Genomic DNA, 27,873 nt, shown 5'->3' with positions numbered 1-27,873 from the left:
TATTCCCTAGTTTTTTCCACCTTGCGAGTACATTCTCCTACAGTGCCTTAGAACTTGTGTGTTCATCACAAAACTCTTCAGTTGTCTGGCGTTCCCAAATATCCAGGAAAATCTTCTAGTCCCAGAAAACCTCCTAGAAAACTATGTTGAAAAACGTTGTTCAGTAAAATAATGTTAGCAAACTTTAGATGAACGTGAACTGTCAGATTTGTGGAGCAGCTGAACTCAGACTGCAGAGACAGTCAGGATGAAGGCAGCAGTATTTGAAGGGCAGTCGATGGTTTCATGGTGCCTTTACAACACAGTTTGTGAAAGATTGCTGACTATAATGAGCTGACTCTTGGGACCCAGCATTAGTCCTGGACCTGATCCTGCTTTGACACAGCAACCTTATGAAATTGAAACTGTTATGGAAAATGACTTCTTGGAAAGCGTAAACCTTGGTTAGTCCTATGAATCAGCTGCTGTCATCCTCCGATGGCTCCACCGTCACCATCGTCACCGTTGTTCAGCCTGCAGTCAGTGCAGTGAGCGTGCAGCGGTCTGTGTTGTTGTCGTTGTTGTGCTCTCTGGCAGTCAGATGTGTTGTTTGATTTGTTGTTGGTGACACTGATCTGATTTCACAGCCATATGGGCTAATTTTCTGCCTCATAAACTCTCCTCAGCACAATGCAGTTAAAGCTCATTTGGATGGAAAAGGTCAAACAGAAACAGCCAGTCTGCCACTCACTCACTCTCTGTTTGGCAGCTTCTCGCTGAACGCCAAATGACAGGGTGAGGAGCCAACAGCGGCTCCTACAGGCTACTCCATTCACTGCAGGCGCCAATCTTAATTATTCATATCATTCATACAGTCATCTTAGTTTGAGACCAGATCCATTTGTGAGATTGAGGATACTAAGAGGTCATGTATACAGTCATCAAATCCAGGACTTTTTTGACCTTATAGATAGATAGATAGATAGATAGATAGATAGATAGATAGATAGATAGATACACAGTAAAATGGGCAGTGTTAATGCAACACTAAAAGAGTCAATTTTAACACTGAGCCAGTGAACATATGGTCCCGCCCTGTACAGTGTTAAAATTACACTGAGCTCAGTGTTACATTTTCAGAGTTGATTTTACTCTGATTAGAGTTAAATTTAGCTATAGAGTAAAATTTAATCAGCACTCACACTGTTAATATACTTTTACTCTATGACATAAATAACACTCACAGTGTTATTTAAATATGACACTGCTACTTTAAGTGTTATTCTAAATCAACTCCTACAATTTTTTCTTAACAAGTGTAAGATCTATTTAACTGTTAATTAAATTTAACTCTAAACAGTGTTAATGTGTAACCAATTCAGTCAGTGTCAAAAAAATTTACACAATTATATACTGTTTTTATAAACCTATTGTTAATATTTCTTACGACATACAGCCAAAGATATTTGTAGCACAAAAAGAACCCATCTTCCTTGTCTTATTAATTTATTAAGTTCAGTACAAAAATAAAATGCACTTAAAGGCTTCTCTGCATTTTCAGTTTGATTAGAAAGAAAAAACTTTTCTAAGACAATGTGAATTTACTGGAACATCTTTATCCATTTATCTAAGAAATACATATTTTTTGAAGAACTTGACATTAGTGCCATTTTTAACAAACGACAAATATCAATTGGTCAGTGACAAAGTTAAAAGCACCCATTTTCTTAAGGTCACATAAAATTTTACACAAAAGCTTTTCAAATTAGATCTTTAGATTACCAGTGACCAATTAGGAATATGTTGTTGCCGATGAAATTCTGTAGCCCCAGTTGAAAGTAATTTTGTGTTTGACATGGAGAGAGAGAGTGTTCACTACAAAGTTCTGAAGCAATTTCAGCACCTTCCTTTAACTCTCCAAGTTCCAAGACGTACATGTTGTGGAGCATTTGATTATAAACAGTTCCAAATACGAAGTGAAAAATTTCATCAAAAGCTCCAAGTGAGCTGGCTGACTTGCATGGTACGACCTGCTTGTCCAGAACAATGAAGAACTCATGAATGGTGCTCCTCTTTGTCCCAACAGCAAGTGGGTAGGGCTGCGTAGTGGAGTTCATGGCATCAGCATGTTCCTGGACACTTGTTCCACTCTAAGTATGAAAAAAAGGAAAAATAAGTGGGATTTAAAATTTCTGTCAAAAACTGCCAGAAGCTTTCCCTGTCAAAGTTCAAATCAACACCTAACCAACACTCTCTGCCCCCAAATAGAAGAATACATAGCAATAAAAGGAATGAAATTGGTTCCATATAATTTTAAAACAGAATCCATTTCATATATGAAAAGAATCATAGCAAAAGAGGAGAAAGGGAACAGGTAATAGTTGTTGCAAAAATTAACATACATTACAAACCTTCTGGAAGACCACATGGTGCTCCTCATCCTGGGATGGAGAAACCTTCCCACGTCTTTTGTAACCCTGACAGGAAGGAGGAATCAGGTGGAACAGGAGAATGATGGAAGCAAGATCACTGTCCCAGCCTGTGAGAACAGAAATAACACAGAACATGAAAATAAAGAAAAAAAATTAGAAGGCTATTCCTTTAAAGCCGAAACATAAAGAAATCCAATAGAAAATTCAATTAAATAAAAAATTCTTTACAATTCCTCCAGCTACTATTAATACTTAGGTTTAAGTCCTACAGAATAAAACTACCAGAGGTAAGGGTCTCATCCAGTTCCTCCTCACTTGAAGCTCCTTCAGCACAGTAGATCACTTCTTCAAGGTCGGTTGAGGTAGGGAGAGTCTTGCTCTGCTGGATCACTTTATGCTTGAAAACAGTCGGCCACCTAAAGTAAAAGGCATTCTATTAATTGAGCACAGAAAATAAGACAAGAAGTACAACACTCATCAAAAATAATAAAAAACACATTGAAAATAATCACTGCAAACCATACACTACCATGTTGAAAAATTATGTAAAATAAAAACAAATGTATTCCAATATAAAACGAATGTTTGCAGTTTATGGGGGAAAAAAAAACGTTGGCACTAACCTCTCCAAAAACCTGGAAGCTACATCTTCTCCAAATTCCAGAATGAAGTCTTGATCAATCTAAACATATGGAAAAAGAGCTTATTGCAATATAACACAAAGCCAATTCATCTCCAGGCCTTTATTTCAGGGGCAGGTTTGTTTAAAGAGGTTATTAATTTAAAAAACAAAGATCTTACTGGATTGTGTGATCAACTCATGATCAGAAACTAACTTCTTTGATTTAATTTTTTTGACCAAACCTACTTAGGTAAAGCATCAAAAGTAAAGTGTGGAGTTTGCCCAAAATGAGATGTATAGCTATTTTAGAAGGTTTTCATTTTAGAGAACAAGTCAATTCACTTATGAACACACAATTGTACATCAACAGGCTATTTGTGTAAAATGCTGAATTACCAAGCCTCTGACATCTCTGAAGCGAGGAAATTCAGTCAAGACGCTGGATGATCTGTTTTCGTCCAGGACCATCTTGCAACGGTAATCAAACATCATCTTCATTTTGTTCCTGATGGCGGCCTCATCAGAAGAGTATTTCATGAAGGAATTAGCTTCCTTATATGGCTCTTCTCTTAGGGTCACCTCAGGGTTAAATGAAGCATCTCCTCTGGCTGTTGGTCCACACCCAGTCAGCTGACATGATGATCTTCTCCCCTCTGATAAGGTGCTCTTCCTCTGGATGGTTTTAAGCCTCCATGCTAAGTAGCCACTTTAACCATAATAGAAATCTTCCTTTAAAATAGGTTAACAGGCTATTTTATTAGAAAGGCAGCATTTGGGTCAAAAGATAAAGAATTTAAAACAACTTGGATATTGGATTTAATACTTACATATCCATTTTTGGAATAAGGATCACGCAGGTTTGGGAACTTTTCAATCATGCCTTGAGCATACATCTCTCTCACATGTTGTGGTGGTGCTGTCCTAAAGGAGCAAATTAAATTAGGGCTGCAACTTTAGTAATTAAGTATTCTATCGATAATTCCATTGATTACTGAAGTAATTGGATAAGAATTACAGTTCATCTGCATATTTTAACTTCCGTACAGCAGTTTTTCCCTGTGTGAAACAAACAGGGTGGATGAAGCAGCTACAAAGTTGTCTTTTCTTCACTTGCTGATCAGGTGGTTGATGGAGGACTTCCAGCTGCTTCCCAGTAAACGTTTAATAGTGGGTGGTTCGGGGGGGGGGGCTTCTTTTGGATGCTAGAAAAACGTCTCCTTTTGCTCCACCTGAGCTCACGTCTCAGTAAGGGCTCCGCCTCTTTAGGTGTGTATGAAGCAAGCAGCAATAATAGCAGCGATCTAGCCGGTGTGGAGTCCGCGGGGTGTGCTCCTGTCTGCTAAATGCTGTGACAGCAGAATTCTGAAAGTAAACCGATTTTCTCAGCCCAGTGCAAGGGCGTCTCAGCGCCTGGCGATCAACGACTAAAACACTGTTTTGACTCAAGAATTACTTTAAACAAACCACAAACGTAGTTGATCATTTGATATTCATCTGAGGACGATTTCATGTTCGTTGATAGTAACAAGCATAACTTTAATAGAATACCATTAAAAAGTAGAAATAGCTGAGATTTAATTAACACCGACGATACATTTCATGCTGTTTCAGAGGAACCGCAGCTCCCGCAGAAGGAGTTTCCCCCGAGGCAAATTGAAAACATAACCCGGGGGAGCTCGAGGCAGGTGTCTGAAGTCAATTCCCAAAATCAGCCCTGAAGTATATTTTATAGGTTCCTATCAACGTTTGGAAGCGTAGTGACCCGTTAATGCAATTTTATGTCTAAAATGCCATCTTTATTTAATGCTAAATATAGGATAACATTTTGAAGGTTTAAGCTAGCTAACAACTCCTCAAACATCTGTCACGTGAAAAGCATATTTTTTTCTGTCTGAAGAACCATGTTATTTTAATATGCTGCTTTGAGTGTAACGACAGTGAAAATTCAGGAAAAAAATGAAAAATTGAGGAAACTTACCGAGACTTTTCCAGCAAGGCGGAGAAGTTGAAAATGGCGCCGATAAAATTCTCTTCGGTCTGGCACAAAGTGCAAGGGGGCGGAGCTTTTCAGAGTACTTTTTTACACTCAGTTTGGAGAATTTTCATTAACACTGCATTATAGTGTTTTAGTAACTCTAACCGAGTGCATTTCCTTTAACACTTGACAAGTTACACTGTAAAGAGTTATTTTTAAAAAACCTGTTTTAACTCTGAATATTTACACCAACACTGCAGAACATAAGGAGGCATTTTACACCCACTGGTGTTGAACTGACTCTTATAGAGTTTACATGTTCTGACACTGCTTATTTGACACTCAGGATTTTACTGTGTAGATAGATAGATAGATAGATAGATAGATAGATAGATAGATACTTTATTGATCCCAAAGGATCAATAAAGCTTAACATGTGCAATAAATAGAATCCAAACAATGGAGGTATAAATTATACAAACTATGCTAACAATACAGACTAACAAACTATACTATTATACAAACTATACTAAGCTGCAGGGGCTTAGTGCTCTGAAAACAAGGAAAACAAAACAAAGAATACAGGGATATGAATGAGTCCGGTAGGGCAATATACATATACAGATGGATGGTCATTAGTGTAGAGGCAGATGTGCAAACAATGCAGTGCAGTAATATACAGTAGTAAAGTGATAAAGTGTCTGATTTAACATCTGATGTGAGTGAATATGAAGGTTTTATTGTGTGTATGTGTTTTGTGGGTGTGAATGGGGCTAGAGGGTTTTCTGGCTTTTTTTTTTCATATTTCATTATTCCCTTTGGTCACGATACAGGAATATAGGTGGGAAAAAAATCATCTTCTGTCTATGCAATCTTTTTTAGGTAGGATATGTCAGAAAATGAATATTACAGTACAATATATAACAATAGAAAGCGATGTACACAATCGTGTGCACGGTGACTGAAGGGGTTATACTACTCTACTTGTACCTTACATTTTCTGTCTGATTTATTGTGTGTAGCAGCCCAGAGAATTCAGATGAAAATTGGCTCATGAATGAATCTGGTACAAGACATCATTTTCTCTTGTGAGATACATTTTTTTGTGCATTGTCGCTCAAAAATACTTTGACTTTACACACAATCCAAATGGAACAACAAATAACTGAATAACAAATAAATACTTACAGTAATTTTGAAATAGCTCAGAGTAATTTGTTTCCCCCAATGTTTTCATAATTGGTGGAAACAGAAATCATAACTGAAATTAAAATCCAATTAATCACCTGCCTGCACTGTGTATATATATGACTGATAGGAATGGGAATTGCCCTACATCAATTCTGATGTTTCTAACTGCTGGAAATATGAGAAAATGTTTTGAAAAATCAATGGAAGCCTAACACAACTGTGCACAGTCATTTGAGAGCAAACCAGCATGTGAAGATCTGCCAAGAATAGCCAGATAAGTCTTACTGAATACTGAATGTACTTTTGTCTTGAAATGCCCATCCAACTGCTATGATACTGAATACTGACACTGATAGACTGTGATAGATGATTGTGGAGTCTGTCTGAATTTGGATAATGTGGGTTTTCCAGTGTGTGTTTCCAGTTAATCTGCTCTTTCAGCAGCACACTTAGGCCATCTGTAACATGCGTGTACACACACACACACACACACACACACACACATATCTTTGGAGTATTACCGTTGTGAGGACTGTCTTGTCCTTACCCTGAACCTGATTTGTTCCAAAGCCCTCAAACACAAGTCTGAACCAAGTCCTGTAAAAACTGGCCACTAATGCTCTTCCTGACGAGGTTTGAATGTGGTCTTGTGTGTCTTCACAGTGAAAAGACATGCAAGTGCACATTCACACTACCCAGAAATGCATACATTCACCCACCAGAACAGAAAGTGTGTGTACGTGTGATTACGATTTGGACACATCTGTCACCTTCAGTTACACTCCTGCCATCTGCCACAGCTGCAGCAGGGCCAGTCAATCAACATACAAACACACACATTCATGTCCTTCTATGCTTGTGGGACAATCATTGACAAAATACATTTAAAGTCACTTAAACCTAAAATGCCAACCTAAACGAAGCTGAAGCCTAAACACAAACAGCCTCAGAGTGCAAACATGGCCTCACAACAATACATTTGTGATACTCAGTATTCCAGAGGACATAATGTACTTTTTTTCCAGCGGTACTTTTACCTGATAAGTTACACGCAAAAGCTTTACAAAGGTTAAAACCTCCAGCACGTTGATTTTTCAGCCCAGGAGGATGTCATTTTCTGATTGCTTGTATATCCAGCCTTTCCACTCATCTTTTCAATGTGTCATTTGTAATGTAAAAATATTGCTTGAATATAAGCATATTTGTTGTTGTTTCATAGTGCAGCAGATAACTTATTATTACAGAGAAATCATTCACAAGTAGACACAACAGTGGCGTTCAGTCAGGAAAGGCAAAGTCAGTAATGCCTGCCTAGTCAAATCTAAAATAGACGCCAGTAAAATGTACCAAAGTGACATTTTTAATAACTGCACGTTAGCAACGAAAGCCTCGATGATGGAGAGGAGATATTAAATCCAGTTTAATAACACAGGCAAGTGGAACAGGTGGAGGCTCAGCCACCATTTTCAGATTAGTGTCTGAGAAATCACTAGTAAGTTTAACCAGCTGCTTTGCCAACACAACACCTTCATTTTTCATTAATACTTTGTATCCTTCTTCAGACATTTACAGTTAACCATGTCACACACTGCTTGGGCCTATTAGTTCAATTTCCATTCAATTTACATGCAAGAATTTTGAAAATGTGTCTGTGGATGCAGCTTGCAGTGTAAATCTGTGTTAGCCTGTTAAAAAAGAAAATGATAACAGGGTGTGCCAGCATGAGAAAGCTGAAGAGTAAAGGAGCCTTCATGTATTGAATGTTGAATTTTAAATGTCAGAAAGTAGTTATGTGCGTCATAGTGCTATCAAAGGGGTAAAAGGGTAATCCTGGCACAGCGCTGTACGGCTGCATTGAACCACTGGAACAACATGTAACGTGTGTCATTGCAATTTTGCTGTTTTACTTGAAACTAAGAAGCTCTGAAGAAGTTTATAAGTTTATAAGAAGTTTGTAAATTTGGCATGTATCCAGTGGTTGACATACTGTAGTAAAACAGCTATTTCCTAGGATGGAAATGATAGCTAAATGGAGTTTTTTTGCAAATTTTTTGCCCTTGCATCTTTGCAAGATTTGCACATTCAAAAGATTGTTTCAGTTATCTGCTACATTACAGATAAACCTAGCTTTGAAAGACTTCTTAATTTTGATGGGTTTTGTGGTAGTGCACTCATGCAGCAACAACACATCAAAGGATGTCAAGCTCTGCTCCCTGCTCCTCCAGGCTTCACTATCACAGATATAATTAAACTAAAGAACACCTACAAGCACTTTATTATCTCCACATTTGCTTTTATCTGGGCTGCTGCCTGGATTCCTGCCACCCAATGCTGCATTTTCTTGTCAAGGATGAAGAGCAGAGATTCGGCCAGCGTTCAGTTTTAATCCTGAAGTTTTGGATAATCCCTCTCTCTGTGTGGAGTTTGCATGTTCTCCCCGTGCTTGCGTGGGTTTCCTCCGGGTACTCAGGTTTCCTCCCACATTCCAAAGACATGCACTTACTGGGGTTAGGTTAATTGGCTAATCTAAATTGCCCATAGGTGTGAATGTGAGTGTGAAAGGTTGTTCGTCTCTCTGTGTTGGCCCTGTGACAGGCTGGCGACCTGTTCAGGGTGTACCCTGCCTCTCGCCCTATGACAGCTGGGATAGGCTCCAGCCCCCCCGCGACCCTGACCAGGATAAGCGGAAGTGAATGGATGGATGGATGGATGGAAGTTTTGGATAATCCGTATCCTCTGGGGCCAAGAGAAGGGAGGAAAGGAGGAGGTCCAGATTGCTCTATGGTGACAAAAGTCAGGAGATGGTTCATTTGAGTGTTCATGAAATTGTGATGAAGAGAACAATAGGAGAAACTGAAACTGACCTCTCAGGGAAAGTTCATCCGTTTCTAATGCCTTAATTAAATATTATACCTTTCCTTGTTTTCCATCATGCACTGTTCCACTATTCGAACAGTGCATGAAAAGTTTTAAATGATCAAGTCAGAGTATAAACAAGTAAACCTTGTGAGCCAGAGATGCCAGTATAAGATAAATAGAGATTATTTAGAATTGTAAACCATGCAAATATACTCTTAAAGTTCAAGAAAAAAATAAGCTGGCATAGTTTCCATGCATTAACCCTTTTACTACCACAGGGGTCAAGGTCATCGGTGACCCCTGTGGTAGCTCAGGCCACAGACTGGCTGAATTCAAACACTGGACTTACAAACTAGGTGTTCTGGTCTAAACCCAGTCCCTGGTTCTGCTGATCTCTTTGAGGTGAAGCAGACATGACTTTGTCAGTGATGGAGTGTTTAACTCAACTACTAGCTGAACTTCTTCATATCACCTCCTCCTCTCGCACCCTCCGGTCTTCCTCTTCTATCCGCCTTACTGTGCCCTCTGCCCATCCCAGCACCATGGGGAACAGAGCTTTCTCCCACTCTGCTCCCCAGCTGTGGAACTCACTCCCACCAGACATTCGCAATATTGACTCTCTTCATGTTTTCAAATCACTACTCAAAACTTACTTGTTCAAGATCGTATACTCGCTTTAGTTCCTTTGGTCATTTTAGTTTCTGTTTGTGCTTTATGTGTTTTGTTTTGTTCTAACCCCTGTAAAATGTCCTTGGGTGTCATGAAAGGCACTTATAAATAAAATGTATTATTATTATTAGGAAAATGTATTTCCATTAATGTAAGGTTTAGTTTAGGCTCGTATTAAAGTTAGGGTTAAGATAAGGTTAAAGTAAAATTTAGGTTATGGTTAGGCTCAAGGTTAGTGCTATAGGTTTAATTTAAGGTCAGTTTATGCTTAGGCAGGTTTAAGTTATGGTCAGGGTTAAGATAAGTCTTAAGGTAAAGTTAAAGTCAGGTTATGATTAAGTTTAGTTAAGCTGAGGTTTGGGCTAGTTTCCAGAAAAAGATTTTCAGAGAATACCATGTCCTCTGAAGTGACTGAAACACGTGTGTGTGTGTGTGTGTGTGTGTGTGTGTGTGTGTGTGTGTGTGTGTGTGTGTGTGTGTGTGTGTGTGTGTGTGTGTGTGTGTGTGTGTGTGTGTGTTTGTGTGTGTGTGTGTGTGTGTAACTCTGCATATTGGACCTGCTCTTCTCTGGGCAATCGGGATTAATTATGATTGTTTTATCATTACCCTTTGTCTCCCAGCTGTGGAGCATTTTTCTCACAGATAGAAAACACCACTGCCCTCTCTCCCCCCTCTCTCGTTCCCCCTCCCGATGAGTTTCTGTGTTTATCAAGCCATTAGCTGTTGGTTTACTGTGTTAATAAGTGTTAATGTGCCATAATGAGAACAAAGCACTGCAGATTACTGGAAGCGCTGTTGGCCCGCCTCCCATCTCTTGTCGGCGGGCTGCTCAGTGGAGAAGTAGGAGGAGAGGAGGAAGAGGAGGAGGAAGAGCAGCATGACTCAGGTTACTAAGTCAAGTCTGCTGCTCAGAAATAAGTACCACTAGGTGTAGGAAGGAGAGCAGAGTACCTTCATGCTATACAGTACACAGCACAATAAATGATAACATTTATTTTTTCCAGTATCAACAAAATATCTAAGCCTGCTGGTGCACTCATACTCAGCTTCAAAATCTGCAACCTTTTCCAGGGCCTGCAGGGGAAATGAGAAAGTTTTTCATTACTGGATAATTATTGTCCAATCAGGTTTCCGCTGTAAATACAGCAGTACTTTTAACTGTTTGGTGTACTGCTGGTGTAACATCACCACTGATATCATTCATGTCACCCAGCCTCAGTTTTTTTTTTGCTACATGTGTACTAACCTGAACATGAATGCATAGTTTTACAAGGTTAGTTTGAGCTACAAATGTTGATTGTGAAAGTATTTGTGACCCTTAAAAACAGTATTGTGTGACAATAAGCCAAAAATCTTCAAGGTCACAGTATCTTCTAATATTTGAACAGGCAAATTATTAATTTAGAAACTAGCATTGAGATTAATTGATAGTGAAAATCAAGCAGCAACCCCTGGGGGTGAAAGATGAAGCCAATTCACAAGTGCCAAAAACTGCATTTCCTTCAATGGTCTCTTGAGGCTCGCTCCAAGTGAGTCAGACCCCATAGACTGTCACGTTGCATTAAAAAGCATGTTTACATTCCTTCATAACCTGATGCAGTTGCAGTCTCTGGGTTCTAGCTAGCAGCTGATCACCCAGTGCTGCGCTGGGCTGAGGTACTGTCATGCTGGTAGCTAATCCTGTGACAGTGTTCCATTGTTTGTTTTTCTATATAGGTATGCTTTTTTCTGTGTTCATAATTCCGTCAATTTTGACAAGATCTCAAACATGGCTGAACTGCAGCTCCAAACAGAGCCTCCACTGTGCTTTACAGATGGCTGCAGACACTCAGTGTACCTCTGTCCTGACCTCACTACATAATTCATCACTGCATAAGCTCTTTTGCCTCTGATTTTCAGTCCAGCTTTTCTGTAATGTGGCATACCTCAGCCTTTTCTCCATTCCCCTTCCTTAAGAATATCTTCTTGACAGCCACCCTTCCACTTAGACCATTTCTGATGAGGCTTCAGCAGACAGTAGATGGGTCAACTGAAGCGCCAGATGCATCTCTCAGGTCCTGTGTCCTCAGGTCCTTGCTGATTTTTTTTTCCTGTTTCACTAAGGTCATGACTTTCAGATGCTGTTCATCTGCTGATGATAGTCGTTAGGCCTGCCACTTCTACTTTTGTCCTCCACTTGTCCAGTTTCCTCAGATTTTTTAAGGACACACCTCACACCATGTGGTGATATGCCAAGTTTTTAGCTAATAGCACTTTGGGAATCACCTTGTTGATTGCAAAAATAATATTTTATGTCTATCAACCTGAAATGGGAACAGCTGATGAGTTTTTGCCACAGGGTGCTAGCAACAGTTTGTCCTATCAGAAAAATTCAAACTTGGAAAACTGTTGCTTGAGACCACTTTAAGAAATCATGAAGTCTGGCAAAATATAAATAAATGAGGGGTGGCTGAATACTTAGTATTTAATACACAGTACTGTAACTCATCTGTAGCTTTACTAATAAGGCTTAGCATTAAGCTGTTGGTTGTTTTGATTGACAGGTGTGCTGATACAGACAGCTACGTACAGTCAATAGCTGTCTTCTAGGTAACTGCTGTTGGTACATTTTGGAGCATTTTGAATCAAATTAACTGACAAATAATATGACCTAATGTGTGGTACTGATGTTCCAGGAAGCTTGTGCTCCAGTTTTGGTAAATAAAACATGTTTATTATGATTTTAGCACTTGCTCATGTAGAGTAGAAAAACACATTTACCACTCAAAGCACTTTATACAGTATGTGTCATTCACACGCATACTTTCTATCCAACATTCACACTATGATGAATGCATCTGAAGTAACTCAGGGTTCAGTATCTTCCTCAAGGACTCTTTGGCATGCAGACTGGAGCAGCTGGGGATCAAACCACCAACCTTCTGATTAGTAGATGACCTGCTCTACCCCCTGAGCCACAGCCATCCTCCAATCTCTAATCTCATTGTACATTCTGTATAATGACAATAATAGGCATTCTATTCTATTCTATTCTATTCTATTCTATTCTATCTACATAGACAGTCATATAGAGACAGATGGAGGAACAGGAACAGACAAGGAAACACTGAGGAACCATTAATAAAAATTATAACTTGACACAGCATGCAGGAGAGTAAAAGTGAAAGTCATCAACATACTATAATGATCATAGCACATGTTTGTATGTTCCCTGTCTCCCCCGGGTTTTGTTAGTAACGTGAATAACCCTAAAGAAAAAATGTTATCAAAGGCTTAATGATAAAAATAACACCAGAAATAAAATTCACAATCTACTGGAATAATAAAGAAATCTAAAAAGAACCCAAAGTTCAGCAAACACAAAAATCAAAACTTCAAACACTAGAAACATTATGGCTTAGATGGAAACCCAAACTCAAATGCATTCACTAAGAATTCAAAGGACTGATACAGCCATGTCCAGTTTCACAATTCTCTTCACATGTTCCATAAAAATTTATTACAAAGGGATTTAGACACTGATGGTAAACCATGTGATAAACCTGAGCTCTGCTGTCTTTGGGACATCAACTTTTAAACACTTAGTACATGAACTTTTGACAGTCGGACTGCAGTCGGATGTGTTTGTTTTGCTGCTTGGAGCGGGCTGTTGCTAAGCAGAGCGATGCATCACGGCTCTGTGAACATCTCTGTGTGTCTACCAGCCAGCGTGACGACTTCTTTTCTCTTCCACTAAACATTTGGGTGAAGAAGTTAACCAACATGTCCGCTCAGATCTACTCTGGATGGGCTTGGCTGTGCTGAGCAGTGGAGGAGAAGTAACTTCTCTGATGGTAAGAGGAGGACTTAAACTGAGAGAAGAACGACTCCCCAGGTGTCAGTTTCCTCATATCCTGTCTGGCTGGATTAGAGAGGCCACCTGGTAAAGTAGCGTCAGCATTTCTAACCCCCGGCACTTCTTCAAAGCAATTTCTCTTACCACCAAATCGTGTCTGTGAAGCTGCTTGTAGCTTTGATTGGACAGTTAGATGTCAGACTTTACTGTGATGTCTTTTAGTTGTTTTTTTTTATCATGTGTCTGATTAAAAAAAAAAAAAAAAAAAAGATGTCATGTTTACTCAGCACTGATCACTACAAATTAAACATGTTTTTAAATGCTGACCTTTTAACACTTTTTTCTTGTTTGGTCTAATTTTATGTGTTTGGAAGTGTAATATAAAACCCAGGCTGAGTAGGCTGCTGCTTTGCTAAAATGAGCCAAGGATTGCTGTCTTTCCTTGCGGCTTTGGCATCAGATTTGGTAGACATGTAGTGAAGGAGTTTTTGTTAAAATGTTCATTTTTGTTGCATTTTTATTGCTCCCATCCCAGCAATCAACTCATTATATTGCAAAATTCTCCCTTGTTTCTGCTGTGCATCCAAGTTTCACAGTTGTCTACTTCTTACTGAGTGAATTTGGTTTGCAGAAATTCCCTCATTTCAACAGCTATAGGTGAAAAAATTATTTGTGTGCTAAAAAGGGAAGGTTTTTCTTTCACTGCCGGGTGCTCTCTCTGGAAGATTTATGTAGTAGTTTTTGTTCTCCTCAGAGGATGGGGAACTGACAGGAAGTTGGAGGTGAGACAGACATGACCCCTGACAGGCTGTGTGATACATAATGTGTAAGCGTGTCACATTGATCGTGTGTGTGAGTGTGACTGTGGGTTTGGCTATGATTCATATGGAGGTAGAGGAAGTTTATGTCCTCTCAGTCATCACCGTGACACAGATATAGGTCCTGTGTGTGTGCGTGATTCATGGAGAACGTTACGGAGCACACTTAGTCACACGAGCTGCTGAGAGAACTGTACATCCTGCAGCACGAGCACAAAGTAGTCATGTGTGCTGAAAATGTCTCATGTGAGATTTAATCCATCATAATGAGCCTAAGGCAGCAAGGAGGCTTTAAAATGATCTCTCCATACATTGTTTTCACACAATCACATTCCTACAAAAGACATTGTGCACTGCTTGAGAGTGTGACAATGTATTTTAACCTCTGAACATCCAACAGGTCACCGACAAACCACTCAGGGTTAAGATGACGGGTAGTTTGTATTTTTGCTATATGATAAACAACTTTCAAGTCTCTTATCCAGCTTGTCCGTATCAAGATTTCCATTTGGTTATGCTAAAGTTCTCTTTAAAGCCCTAGATGCAAGCTTAACCCTGTCACCAGTGCAGAATACTGTTAATGTTTGTTGTTTCACATATAAGTCTAGTCTACAAAGTAAAAAATGACTCATTAAAAACAGCTCTGTAATGCAGGTCAGAAGCTTCTTTCATTGTACTTGTGTGACTAACTGCTCAAACACATTTAGAATCTTTTATATTTTTTAGTTTTCTTCAATATCAGAGTATTCCAGTGATAGCTGTGTGTACATCCATGGAGACAGTACAAACAGGATCTGCTAATACATAACTTTGCATACTGGTGCTGTTTGCTGTTAACACACTTCCAGCAGATATTCGACTTTCTCTGCTCTTTTCCTCAAAAGCTGAGCTTCAGTCTGATGTGCTGATTAAAAAAAAAAAAGCTGACAGAAGGAATTTAAATTTCAGGGAAAGCAGCCAGGAGGTAGTTTTAAGTGTAATAATTACTCAGCGGACTGGATTAAAATCAGTGAGCAGGGCAGATAATATTGAAATAAGCCATCCTCCCCTGCAGAGTAAAATGATAGCAAAATGACTCATTTCTTTATGAACATCACACTCTGCCATGCATCCTTCTAAAAAAGGTGCAGTGATGAATGATTGGCCTTTATCTCACAGCTCGCTGCAGACGAGGGCTGGTTGAGTAAAGAACGTGAGCAGCTGTGATTTGTGTCACTGAGGATCAACCGTGGGGCTTTCAGGAGCACGTAGATCAAAGAAAGAGCAAATGTAAACGTGCAGCAGCATCGCAGCACCTCGTTTTCAGCAGCTGAAATACCACCTTGGGGAGACTCATCTCTCCCAGTGTGAGGATTAAGGCCATATTTGGAGAATAATACATTGCGTACAATGTGCTTATGTAAGCTGTCAGCATGTGAGTGTGCAGGCTTGTTCAGCCTCAATCCACCAGGACGTGACAGAGGCAAAATCTGCGTGAACAGGTGGAGGTGATCAGTTCAACAAGTCCTCATCTGCTAAATGACACCAAATGCTGTAACCAAGGTTGCAATAAAGTCTTTTGTTTTGTGTGGTTTCAAGCTAACTACTGAACTGTGCTGCAGCTGTCAAACATCAGAGCTTCTTCTAGCTATTTCATCCTGGTGTACTTCCCATTGCTTTTGTATTGTGTTGTTGTGGCTCGTGGTAACTTTGCACCCTCCACCTCAGAGCAGTGCAAAACAGACCCCAGATTTCATTTTAAAGGCCTCTGTCTGACTTAAAGCAAATACAGAAATCAGATCAGTCATTTTGCTAACTATATTAAATCTGAATCGCTCCTGGTGCAACGGTGTTGGATTTCTCCAGATGCATCACCGTGCATTTTGGAATGCTTCAAATGTTGTGTGACTGTCTTGTAGTATAGAGTGCTTTGAGTGAACACTAAGATTGGAAAGGGCTATATAAATAAATATATATAAATGCCAGTCTATTTCGCGACTATGCACTAAAAAAGAAAGAAAAGCTTCTTTTTTCAAACTCCATGTGTCAGCTATCTGTTGAGCAGAAAGCAGGCTACTTCAGCATCACTTTAACATCCTTCCCTCTGCAACTCCTTCCATCTGGGAAAGGTTACTGTGCCAATATTTACTTTTGTCTTATCCTGATGCCGGTCACATTGTGGCTTTCCTTTATTCCTTTCATTTCTTTGGTGAAGGGGACCACCAAAGTCACTATATGATAGAACATAGGCATGATTCTTCATGTCTTGAGTCTGAAGATGCAGGCATAAATTAAAATTTGCCTCCAGGACACACAAATGCCTGCAAGTTCTCTTCTTCTCTGCCTTTGGCGTAGTACGTGTGGGGCCGGTCTCTAGCCACTTACATGAAACGTGATTAGGCAGAATGTGATGTCCATCTCGCCACTGTATTCAAGATGGCAGGGCAACATGGCGGCTCCCACAAACCGGTGCCCACTCCTATGTATTTTTAAGTGATTAATTCTAAGTTTCTTTTGTTGTACATAAATGGACCTAAATGTATGGATGTATATAAATGCATCCGTATACATCCATATGTGGATACGTAAAGGTATGAATGTATAATCAAATCCATGTATATTTCTGAATGCAAATATTCTTTTTTTTTTTTTTTACTATTAAATAACCTCAAAAAATGGCTGAAACACCTTTAAACTGGACACCGTGGAGCCCTGCTCGGCTCTCTTCCACAGTGTGTCTTTTGTCCTGTCTCTCTCCCCTCAGCCCCAACCAGTCTCAGCAGATGGCTGCCCCTCCCTGAGCCTGGTTCTGCTGGAGCTTTCTTCCTGCTAAAAGGGAGTTTTTCCTTCCCACTGTTGCCAAGGGCTTGCTCATAGGGGGTCACTTTGATTGTTGGGTTTTCTCTGTAATTATTGTAGGGTCTTTACAATATAAAGTGCCTTGAGGTGACTGTTTGTTGTGATTTGGCGCTATATAAATAAAATTGAATTGAATTGCTCTAAAAAAAACTGTCATACATTTAACTCTGTCTGTGAAGCTGGATTTATGACAGAGTGTTGGGTAGTTGTACTGAAATGGGAGACTGCACCTGTTTAGGGTTTGTGGAGCACTTTATAAATGAGGACTGTGTGGAGGACAGCCTGTTTGAGTCGGGTGCACTGGTGGTTCACCGGATTAAAAATTATCGCTGTTCACTTGGAACCACAAGAGACACTGAAAGCGCTGTAGTTTCCATGCTGCATCAAGCTGCAGAGAGCAGAGGAGGAGGGAGGGAATTCAGACACAGGCATAGACAATCCAGTCAGTTTTCAAGTTTTAAGACTAAACCTTTTCTCTTCTGAAGCAATCCCAGTGTGAACTGAAGCATCTGCAACATGAAACCACAAATAACACCCATACATTCCCAAGGTGTGGATTTCCCATGCAGGGATATCAGCCTGCAAATTCTGTGACAAAATCTTTTACACTTTGGGACTTTAGCAAAGATCAGCTAAAAAAATATGGCTGGACAAATACACATAAATACTGTTTCCACTATTACCACAGTTAGATTTTAGTCAGATGTGAGACAGTCAGGAAGGATAGTGATAGGATAATGAAGACTAAGTAAATACACCAAACTGAACAGCTGGAAGTTCTGGAGGTAGACAACCTAACTTGTCCATTAATAATGCCCACCCATGTGTTCTTGAACCAAAAGAAACATGGCTGACATCCAGCAGTTTTCTCTGCTTCTGCACAGCAGTATTTGTTCTGAAGAGACCAAAGAGGAAGAAGAACCTGGACAGTTGTGAAAACTGTGGAGCTACAGTGGGCCCACTTTGTAAAACTGTGCTGCACCCTGCTTTTATTAAAGGGGACCTATAATGAGGTCAGCGTATGTCAAAATAATCCCTGTGACCTAAAAGCCCAGGCTTCAAACTGCTCTAAATACTGAGTTTTTTTTCCACTGCTGGGTTTGTAGGTGGGTTTGTCAATGAGACAAGACATTCGTAATATGATCACTCAGAAGAAGGACAGCTTCAAGTAACCAGAAGGGAACTAAAACAGCTTGTCTGTGACACAAGGCCCACTATAAGGCTTTTTGAACTGCACATTAGTGGAGTCACAGAACAATAACAAAATAGCTGGACATATATGTTGGACAGGATACAATAGTCCCCCTTAATTAAGACTAAATGATTGAAATTACAATTTCAAGCTCTGTTTGCAAATTATCAGCTAGATAGAAGTATATAAATGATGTAATTGTGCCCCAATCACCGATGCTTGCTCAGGAAAAGACTTCACCTTTGTATTTAAATTTCAGATTGAATTTACCATTTACACGGGTAGTCAGGGCCATAATAAGGATGTGCATGACTAGAGCTAGTGATTAGCTCTTGCTAGATGGCACCTAAAATGGTAATCTGTTAAATTAATTATTGTTAATTAATCAATAATATGTACAATGGCAGTTACCTGTTGGTTCAAAGATGTTACAAAGCCACTCGCCACTTATGTGTCTTCAGGCCCGAGAGCAGTAGTGTCTCGGTCTGTCTGTGACAGGAAGTTGCAAATGAACAAGGTGGAAAGTAAACAGATGGGGTGGCTGTAGCCGGTCTTCTACTAATCTGAAGGTTGGTGATTTGATCCCTGGCTGTTCTAGCCTGCATGCATGCAAGATACTGAATGCCGAGATGCTCCTGATGTGCTCATCGGAGTGTGAATGTGTGCGAGAATGTTAGATAGAAAGCATTTAGATGGTGAAGTGCAGAAAAAAGTACTTATGTAAATCTGTGTGTGAATAGGTGAATGAAGACATGCTGTTTAACCCTTTAACAGCAAGCTATTGCCGCAGATACACCTGTTAGCTGCCCTTACTTGCTGTGAACAGCTGGTTAACGCCGAGCATATCACCGCTGAGACGTCTCATCAAACGCACTTTGAATTACTGTAATTACATGACCGTTTGTCCTATCAGAAAAATTCAGGCGGTTTCTGAAAGCTGAGAAATTGTGCTTCACACCCATCGTGGGGTTATTATGGTAATTGTTGCAATTTAGAATTGCCAGTTAACCTAACCCCATGCATGTTTTTGGACTGACAGAAGAAGCAATGAACAAATAACAAAAAACAAACAAATCAAAAAGCAAAACATAAATACAGCCTAACTCAAAATATATGAAAATTTTCCCTTTTGGCTGCTCATTTTTAAATGATAGGCCATAAATGCAGCATTCAAATTTGACTAACATGATTTGATTTGTATGCATTAGACCTGAATGAATGGAGAACTCTATATATTTGTCCACTCATCTCTTGAATGTGTTGTCAAAGACAAATGGTCATTTCATAGTTTACATCACATTCTGCTTTTTCACGTAGCATTGCTCTTAACACCATCCCTGCCATTAACAACATGTTCCAGCAATCAGTGTTTTCATGTTATGTTATAGTTTACAAAAAACATTTCTGCTTCTTCTTTTGATATATATATATATATATATATATATATATATATATATATATATATATATATATGTGGATGTGCATATATTAATAGAACAAAAACATTGTGGGAGTCTTGAGTGAATCATGAGTGGCTGGTAAATTCAAAACACTACACTGACAGGGAAATTGTTAATTATACAGTTACATCACAAATTCATCCCTACTGATTGACAGGCAGAATCACCTGAGACACAGTTCAGGTCAGCTGTTGAACCAATTTCATTTTAAACTACATGTAATTATAACAGCAGTGCAGATGCTCCTGCTACAGTACATATTAACCTACTAAAGGACTCCAAGAATGTACTCAACCAGTAAATGCCATAAAACACACACACACACAAAAGGGGGGCTGAATACAGGAAGGGAAAGCAAAGGTTCAGCCCAGAGGAAAAAATCTTTTCAGTCAATCCAGTAAGTGCAAGTTTAGAATTTGGAGGAAGGAAAAAGGGACAGGTACACAGCCTGTATATCCTCCAGGACAACTAAAACCTTTTCAAAAAAGAGTACACTCATCTTTAGGACCTGTACAGCATTTGAAAGGTCCTCAGAACCTCATTAAGGATCTCTTCAATAATGTGTAGACCCTCTTCAAGAACCTCAGGATGTCTAAAACATTCTCAAAGACTCAGTTCTCTTGGGTATGTCCTTTAAGACTGCTCAGACCCTCTTGGTAATCTCTGTAAGAGTCCTTAAGGACTCAGGAACCTTAGAATTATTTTTCTTTTGTAGCTTCCGTTGTGCTCTTCTCTAGAACTTCAGCAAACCTCTGAAAGACAATGTAAAATCTTTCCAAGGAACATCATAAAGTCCCCAAGGACTGGCAGAATATTCTAAATGTTCCAACAGGTTTTTCAGACCTCGAGCACCTCCTGCAGGACTATAACTTCTTTGCCCTGAAATTTACAAGGACTCAATGACTGCTAGAACCCTTCCTCCTATAGAACCCTAAGAGCAACTGGTCCAAAGAGCTTTTAAACTCTCAAAGACCTTAAATAATTTCTCAAGGACTTCTGGACTACTTTAATCTCTACACCTCTAAAAAGTTGCTTTTGTCATAATGTTCAGTGAACAGGTGGGACTCAAAACGCAGGATTCTGATGAAAAGCTCACAAGTTTATTGTCCAATACTGGTTTTGGGACTGAACGGGGAATCTCCAGATCCAGTGGGGGTTCCGGTTTCCGAGCAGGATTCTCCGAGGTCACTCCTCTCACTCTCGCCTCACTCAGGGGAAAACACACAATCTGGTAGGCAGTTGAATATCTGTGCAGACAGAAGCAGGTGAGTGATACAGCTATTGCATTCAACAGTGCAGGCAGTAATACAGGAGTCAATCCAGCACTGACAGAATGACCCGCTTCTGCTTAAGAAGCCACAGTCAAACGAGATAATGAGCCACAGGTGCGATCATCCTCTCCAGGTGTGCAATCAGCTCCCAGGAACCCCGCCTCTGGTATACCAAGACAGGACACCAACTTCACACACACACACACACACACACACACACCACTGAGGAGAGGGAGAGAGAGCGAAAAAAGGAGAACAGAGCACCAATCCAAACAGAACAGGAAGGCCCTGACAGCTTTAGCTTTTGAAATGATTCCTACTTCCAGACCTTCAGCACTTTCAAAAGAACTGTGAAACTTTGGTACCATTATTAAACTTTTTCAACAGCTGCTGGCCTCTAGTCGCACCTAAAAAAGCAATCAGAGCACAGTGACAAAGGTTAGGGCACATTGGGACTTAACATATATATTTAAATGTGATGGCTCAGTTGCACAACAGTAAACAGTTAATGATGTTTTGCTTACATTCACCCTTCTCCTTGTATCCCATCGAGTATGCAGACAGGGCCCTGTACTGCCAGCCAATTGGAAGTCTGTTGTTATTTTTAACTGTCCCACTGACTGAGCAGCTTTCTTTGTGAAACCCTCCACTACAAAAATAGAGTGAAACAGCTTACATAACATAGAAAGAAGGAGAAGGGGATGGGGTGGGGGTGACATCCAGTATGAATAAGACTGTAAAATCTGACCTGAGATCAGAGTCAAGTTTTAGAGGGGAAAAAAAGTCAAGTTTTAGAGCGAACCCGTGTGATATGGAGACATATTTAGATGTGGGACAAGTAGTGTTTTTTTAATATTTAGTTTCACGTCTGTGTTCTCCCTCCATTTCTGCTCTTTGACATAAATAAATGAAAACTGCTGTGGTACCTGACTTAACTCTGAGAGTAGACCAAAGAAGCCAAACCAGGTCCCAGATCATTCAGAGCTGAGTGGATGTGGTTCAAAGTCTGCGGTTAGCTTACTGAACAGAAACAGGACAAGAGACTGTCTGTGGTTTGTTCACTGTCTGTAATAACAACAGGACAGTTGAGCATCTTGGTTAATTCAGTGTCTGTAACAGTGACAGGAATGCAGAGTGTCTGTGATTAGTTTGCTGTCTGTAATGTGTGCAGAACAGCAGAGTACTATGGGAAGTGTGCTGTGCATAGTAACAGCAGGGCAGTCAAGCATCTGTGCTTGGTTCACTGTCAGTAATGACAATGGGACTCTTAAGCATTTATGTGTAGTTTACTGTGTGTAATAACAGCAAAACAGTGGAGCATCCATGGACAAACTGTCAGTCAGGACAAATAATTATCATCTTTTCTTTTAATAGTTACATTTAAAAATGTCTATTTAGTAATTTAGATTTATCAATTTGCCAGGTCAGAGGTCACGGTTAAATTGTGTACAAGCTGTCATTTTCAAACATAATTAACATGTACAACATCTGCTGTATGAATTGACACATGCGTACACACAAACAAATGCACACAATGCTACACACAAAATGGGGCTGCAGAGAGCAGCTCTACTCTGCTGGATGATGACTCACTGTGTGTCGACATCACATACACACATACAGACACACAGAAACAGCGGGTAAATCAGGGCGAGCTCCTGCTGCCCTCAAAGACTTGCTGCTCTACTGTACAGGCCTGAGGCTAACTGTGTGTGTACTTGCTTTACTTGTGTTGTGGGGACTTAAACCTGTTTACGTAAGCTGAATAGTGGAATTGGATGATATTTGCCCTTTAACTGATATCAGCATATCTTTGTTTCCCTGGAACAATACGAGAAAAAAGAAAATAAAAAGACTTAAAAAATTTTGGCATTGGCTACTGGCCAAATCATAATCGCAAAGATCATTATTGGTATCGGCCCAAAATTTCACAACCTTCCTTCCTTAAAATTAATGTTTTAAAAAACTCCTCATGTAATCTGGGTTATGTGATAATGTGGTGTTTTCGACTTTGGCCCTTATCTTCACCAAGTAGCCTTGTTAATATCCTGTATTAGTGTGCATGTTGTCCAATATGCAGCAGCAAAAGACTATGAGCCATTATACTGATAACAATACTGGAATCTTTAGTACACAAAAATCTGAATGGAGCAGAGAAATTCAGACACTGATGAAGGAAAAGAACCTCAAGTTCTGTGTCGTCTTAAGAGTGGTAATTTTATGAGCTCAGAATATTTATGCTTGTTAGGAAGCACCATAGTAAGTCTTTAGGCAATGAATGTAAGTCAATGTACTGTCCTCCTAAGTGATGAAAATGAGTGTGTGTGTGTGCGTGCGTGCATGCGTGTGTGTGTGTGTGTGTGTGTGTGTGTGTGTGTGTGTGTGTGTGTGTGTGTGTGTGTGTGTGTGTGTGTGTGTGTGTGTGCAGCATTCAGCTTTCCCCTGAATTAAATGGATAGAGAGATTAGAGTGTTAAAGGGGAGGAAACAGATCCCTGATTCTCCCTGCAGGGGGCCACTATGTTTTGAAACAGACAGCTATATCCCACAGCTAACCCACAGTTCCCACAGTAATGAGAATACAATGTATTATGTAAATGGTCTCATATACAGCTACACATCTGTCTGAACAAGCCAATATCATAGAGATTACTGTCACATGTAATCTGTTGTCCATATCAAATGGAAGCTTCATATTCATTTACTCTGGTTCCAACTGTACAAAACCACAACAAAGACAGGCCCAGGGTGCCATCTGTTAAACACAAATTCACAGCCATGTGAGCACATATGTGAGGATGAAAAGCAGTGCATTCAGTTGTTGAGAAAGACAAAGCTGTAGCAGGTTTTAAAAGTCTGCTGTAGGTACTGACTGATGTTATAACATCTTCATCTGACTATAGCAAAACTGGCTGGAAAATTGCCAGTGTTTCTGTTTCAAACCTCTGACCTTGGACCTTAAATCATTTCATCCATCCATCATCTGTTCCTTTTCCAGTTTTATTTGTTGATAGCTATGATAAGGAATAATTGTTATCAGGATTGTAGCTACACATCACACCAGTGAATTTGTTTGTCCAAAGATATTCTTTCTTTATTGTTGTGGGGTGAGGTATGTACAGATGCTTGTATGTATGGATGTGTGCAAAGGCTTGCATATAATGCGTAAAAGTCACCAACACGCTGTTGACTCAATAGCTGCAGAATTCCAAACCTGCTTTGGCATTAACATCACCACAAAAATTGTGCACCAGGAGCTTCATGGCATGGGATTCGATGGCTGAGCAGCTGCTGATGTAGTGTTTGGGTGACCCAGAACTTTTGTCCATATAGTGTATTTTCCTTATTTGTGACAAATAACTGAGGAATACCATCAGCTGTCTCTTCAGTGAGTCTCTCCTTCTGTAGTTGAAATCTAATTCCTCTGTCTCAGACTGCAGCTGGTAGCTGTATTCCTGCAACCTGAGTGAGTTTGGCTTAACTGCACATGAACCTATTCTCCACCTGTTGCAGATTGTGGTTAGAGTGGCCCTCCAGCTTGCAGTGAATCTTCAGATCAGACAATGAATCGCTGTTGCCAACTGCACTCCAAGATGATGGAGTTGGATTCTGTTTTAAAGTTGGATGAGAGACTCACAGGGGAGGCAGATGGACAACGGACTGCCACAACAACTGCAACTGCAACATAAGTCCCAGTAGGGAAAACATGAGATGGGAAGGTTTCAGGCTACCTGGTTTGCAGCAACAGAGCTGTTTAAAGTTAATTTCCCACTATTGGGATCAATAAAGATGTCTGTCTGTCTGTCTGTCAAATAAGAGCAGGAGGATTGTCCACTAGTTAACTGATCATGGAAGGTGTTGGAGGAATGAAAAAAGAAAAAGAAAAGCTAAAGCGAGTCATCAAATGTATTCAGACAGCCATTAATATACCTCATAAACTACAGATTTATGCACCCTCTGTCATGAAGTGCAAGTTTAGGACCCAAATGCAGGACTCTGAGTCAGGCAGACGCAAAACAGAAAATTATTAAAGCCAAAGAAAAGTCCATGAGTAGAAAAATAAAAAACAAATGTCCAACAGGAGCAATGTAAACTGACTGTAAACAGACTAGAAACACATGGTGATGATAAACAGCCACTCTGACAAAGACACTAAGCAAAAACCCAGGAATCAATGCACCCTGTTGTATTTTAATAGTTATTTTTTATGACTGACCTGTGTGCCCCTTTCCAGGTAAACTATGTGTGGGACACACTGTGACTGAGAGGTTTTAACTGTTGACTTTAATATTTACATTTATACTACAAACCAAGTGAGAATGTCTGAGAAAAGTGATGCAGTCATAAGAAGACCTCTCAGAAGCTCAGTGAATTCCAGCGTGGTAACGTGATAGGATGCCACCTGTGCAAAAAGCCCAGTCGTGAAATTTCCTCACTACTAAATATTCCACAGTCAGCTGTTAGTGGTATTATAAAAAACTGGAAGCAACTGGGAATGACAGCAACAAAGTGGTAGGCCATGTAAAATGACAGAGCAGGGTCAGTGAATGCTGAGATGCATATTGCACAGAGGTCACCAACTTTCTGCAGAATCACTGCAAACCTCATGTGGCCTTCAGATTAGCTCAAGAACAGTGCATCATGGTGTGGGGGTGTTTTTCAGGAGCTGGGCTCGGCCCCTTAGTTCCAGTGAAAGGAACTCTTAATGCTTCAGCATACCAAGACATTTTGGACAATTTCATGCTCCCAACTTTGTGGGAACAATTTGGGGATGGCCCCTTCCTGTGCCAACATGACTGCACAGCAGTCCACAAAGTAAGGTCCATAAAGACATGGATGGGCAAGTTTGGTGTGGAAGAACTTGACTAGCCTGCACAGAGTACTGACCTCAACCCTTTGGGATGAATTAGAGCAGAGACTGTGAGCCAGGCGTTCTTGTCCAATATCAGTGTCTGACCTCACAAGTGAGCTTCTAGAACAATGGTCCCATAAATGCACTCCCAGAAGTCTTCCCAGAAGACTTGAAGCTGTTATAGCTGCAAAGGGTGGGCCAACATCATATTCGACCCACTGGATTAAGAATGGAATGCCACTCAAGTTCATACAGGTGTGAAGGCAGGTCAGTGAATACTTTTGGTTCTATAGTGTACTTGTTCTTAAAAATCCCCTCAGTAGTGATGGGAATCCCTGACAATGAACACTTGATTGATCTTTGATGTTGGGTGATGACCTGCAGCTGTCTTTGTCCTTACTGAACCTAAATGTTGCCTGCTTAGTGTAGGGCAGGTGTGATGTCCGTCTTCAGTTCAACAGAGCTGCATTCATCCAAGGTGAGAGCAGATGCTTCCTTTGTGTTTGTTCTCAGCGAAGTGTCAGCCCTTTAGTGCGATTTCTTTCTCTTTGCTCTGATGTTAACCCAGACGCAAACAGAAAACCAGAGGGCCACAAATATCCCAAATATAGAGCTCGGTAATCGCAGTGCATTCTTGGAAGTTGCCGCCATGTTGTTGTTCACACAAAATCAAAACAAAGACAAATGTCAACACGTAATAAGGAGAAAAAACTCAAACGAATACTGAAAAAAACACCCAAACACCTGTGAGAAGATCAGCAGCACAGTACGATACAGAGAAAAGCAAAATGAGGCAAAGGAGTGTTATTAGCAGGCGCTGATCCATATGAACACAAAGAATGGTCACTTTATTTTTAGGAGCTGCGGATGGTCAAGTGCCGTGACATTTTCACAAAAACCATTTGTGGTGAGCGCATGCACATCAAACAAGTTAAGAATTATAAATGGCTTCAAGCTCGCATTCAGGCGTGTGGGACTCGGTCCAGCAATCTCAGCCACTGAGCCATGGCTCTGTGATACATGCAGATAAGCATGCATCACTGAGCCATATACAAAAGACATAGTTTATTTTACTTAATATTTAATACTGTACTGTAGTATTTTTTTAATCTTTTCAATTTTGTATTTCAGTTTATATTTTTTCATCTCATAGCACTCCATACGCACTCATAAAGCATTGCGTTTTCTTGGTAATTAGCACCATAAAATTATCCTTACATGTTCTACCTTGTAGTTGCACTAAATTGTATTGTGAAGCTTAAAAATGAAAGTAATTCAGATGTGAAGTAGTTTTATATCTGCACTAGAACACAGCACGTGCAGGAGCTCGTAGCGTCTTTGTTCTCTGTTCATAGCAGTCAGAAGCAGCCACAGTAACTTTTGTGTGTCTGAGGTGTAACGATGTTACACGGTCACAATCACACTGTTGCATTTCATAAGCTGGTTTTGCCAAAAGAATAAAGATGTTTTTTGCGTTAGCTACGCTGCAGCAGTCCTGCAGCCTGTAACCATGTAACAGTCAAGTGTGCCTCAAGTGTAATGTTAGCACCCGGTCAGCATCACACTGGCGCTTTCCTCAATAGTTCTTGAATTTGTACCAAGCGCATGTACACAACAATCAGCAGTTTCTGTTGTCTAATAGGGCACATGTCTTGTTGAATCACTATGTGATTTGCACTGCTTTTACCATAATTGCTCACTCCCACTGAATGCGTCATTCCTCAGAATGTCAAAATTAGAGATTTGTCCTTTGTGGAAACAAACTCTAATTTCATAAAAACAAAAACAAACAAACAAATGAATACTTAAATTCAGAATAAATCAGCAACTCAGTTGAATTAAAACTGGCAACATGTGTCATGTGGCATAGCATCAGGGACT

At 40.0% G+C, this 27,873-nt stretch overlaps 2 protein-coding genes across 5 annotated transcripts in view; one reads left to right on the top strand and one right to left on the bottom strand.

The window, feature by feature from the left end:
• The window catches only part of mdga2a (MAM domain containing glycosylphosphatidylinositol anchor 2a), a 153,893-nt gene that overhangs the window by 15,351 nt on the left and 110,669 nt on the right, over positions 1-27,873 (top strand). The window lies entirely within an intron of this gene.
• On the bottom strand, positions 1,357-5,319 carry LOC115772878 (uncharacterized). 4 transcript variants are annotated; one of them, XM_030719304.1, is made up of 7 exons: positions 5,012-5,319; positions 3,861-3,954; positions 3,430-3,739; positions 3,035-3,093; positions 2,694-2,827; positions 2,382-2,518; positions 1,357-2,129 (listed from the first exon to the last, which is right to left on the bottom strand). In XM_030719304.1, exons 2-7 carry the CDS (start codon positions 3,866-3,868, stop codon positions 1,758-1,760), a joined length of 1,020 nt encoding a protein of 339 aa, XP_030575164.1. In that variant the 5' UTR covers positions 3,869-3,954; positions 5,012-5,319; the 3' UTR covers positions 1,357-1,757. The 4 variants fall into 4 exon arrangements, with proteins under 4 accessions (XP_030575164.1, XP_030575166.1, XP_030575163.1 ...); XM_030719306.1 differs by lacking the exon at positions 5,012-5,319 and adding an exon at positions 4,078-4,122 and having other exon boundaries at positions 3,430-3,762; XM_030719303.1 differs by lacking the exon at positions 5,012-5,319 and having other exon boundaries at positions 3,861-4,216.

This window comes from Archocentrus centrarchus, chromosome 22 (genome assembly GCF_007364275.1).
Source record: "Archocentrus centrarchus isolate MPI-CPG fArcCen1 chromosome 22, fArcCen1, whole genome shotgun sequence".
Taxonomy (NCBI): Eukaryota; Metazoa; Chordata; class Actinopteri; order Cichliformes; family Cichlidae; genus Archocentrus; species Archocentrus centrarchus.
This window is presented reverse-complemented; position numbering and strand designations above follow the sequence as displayed.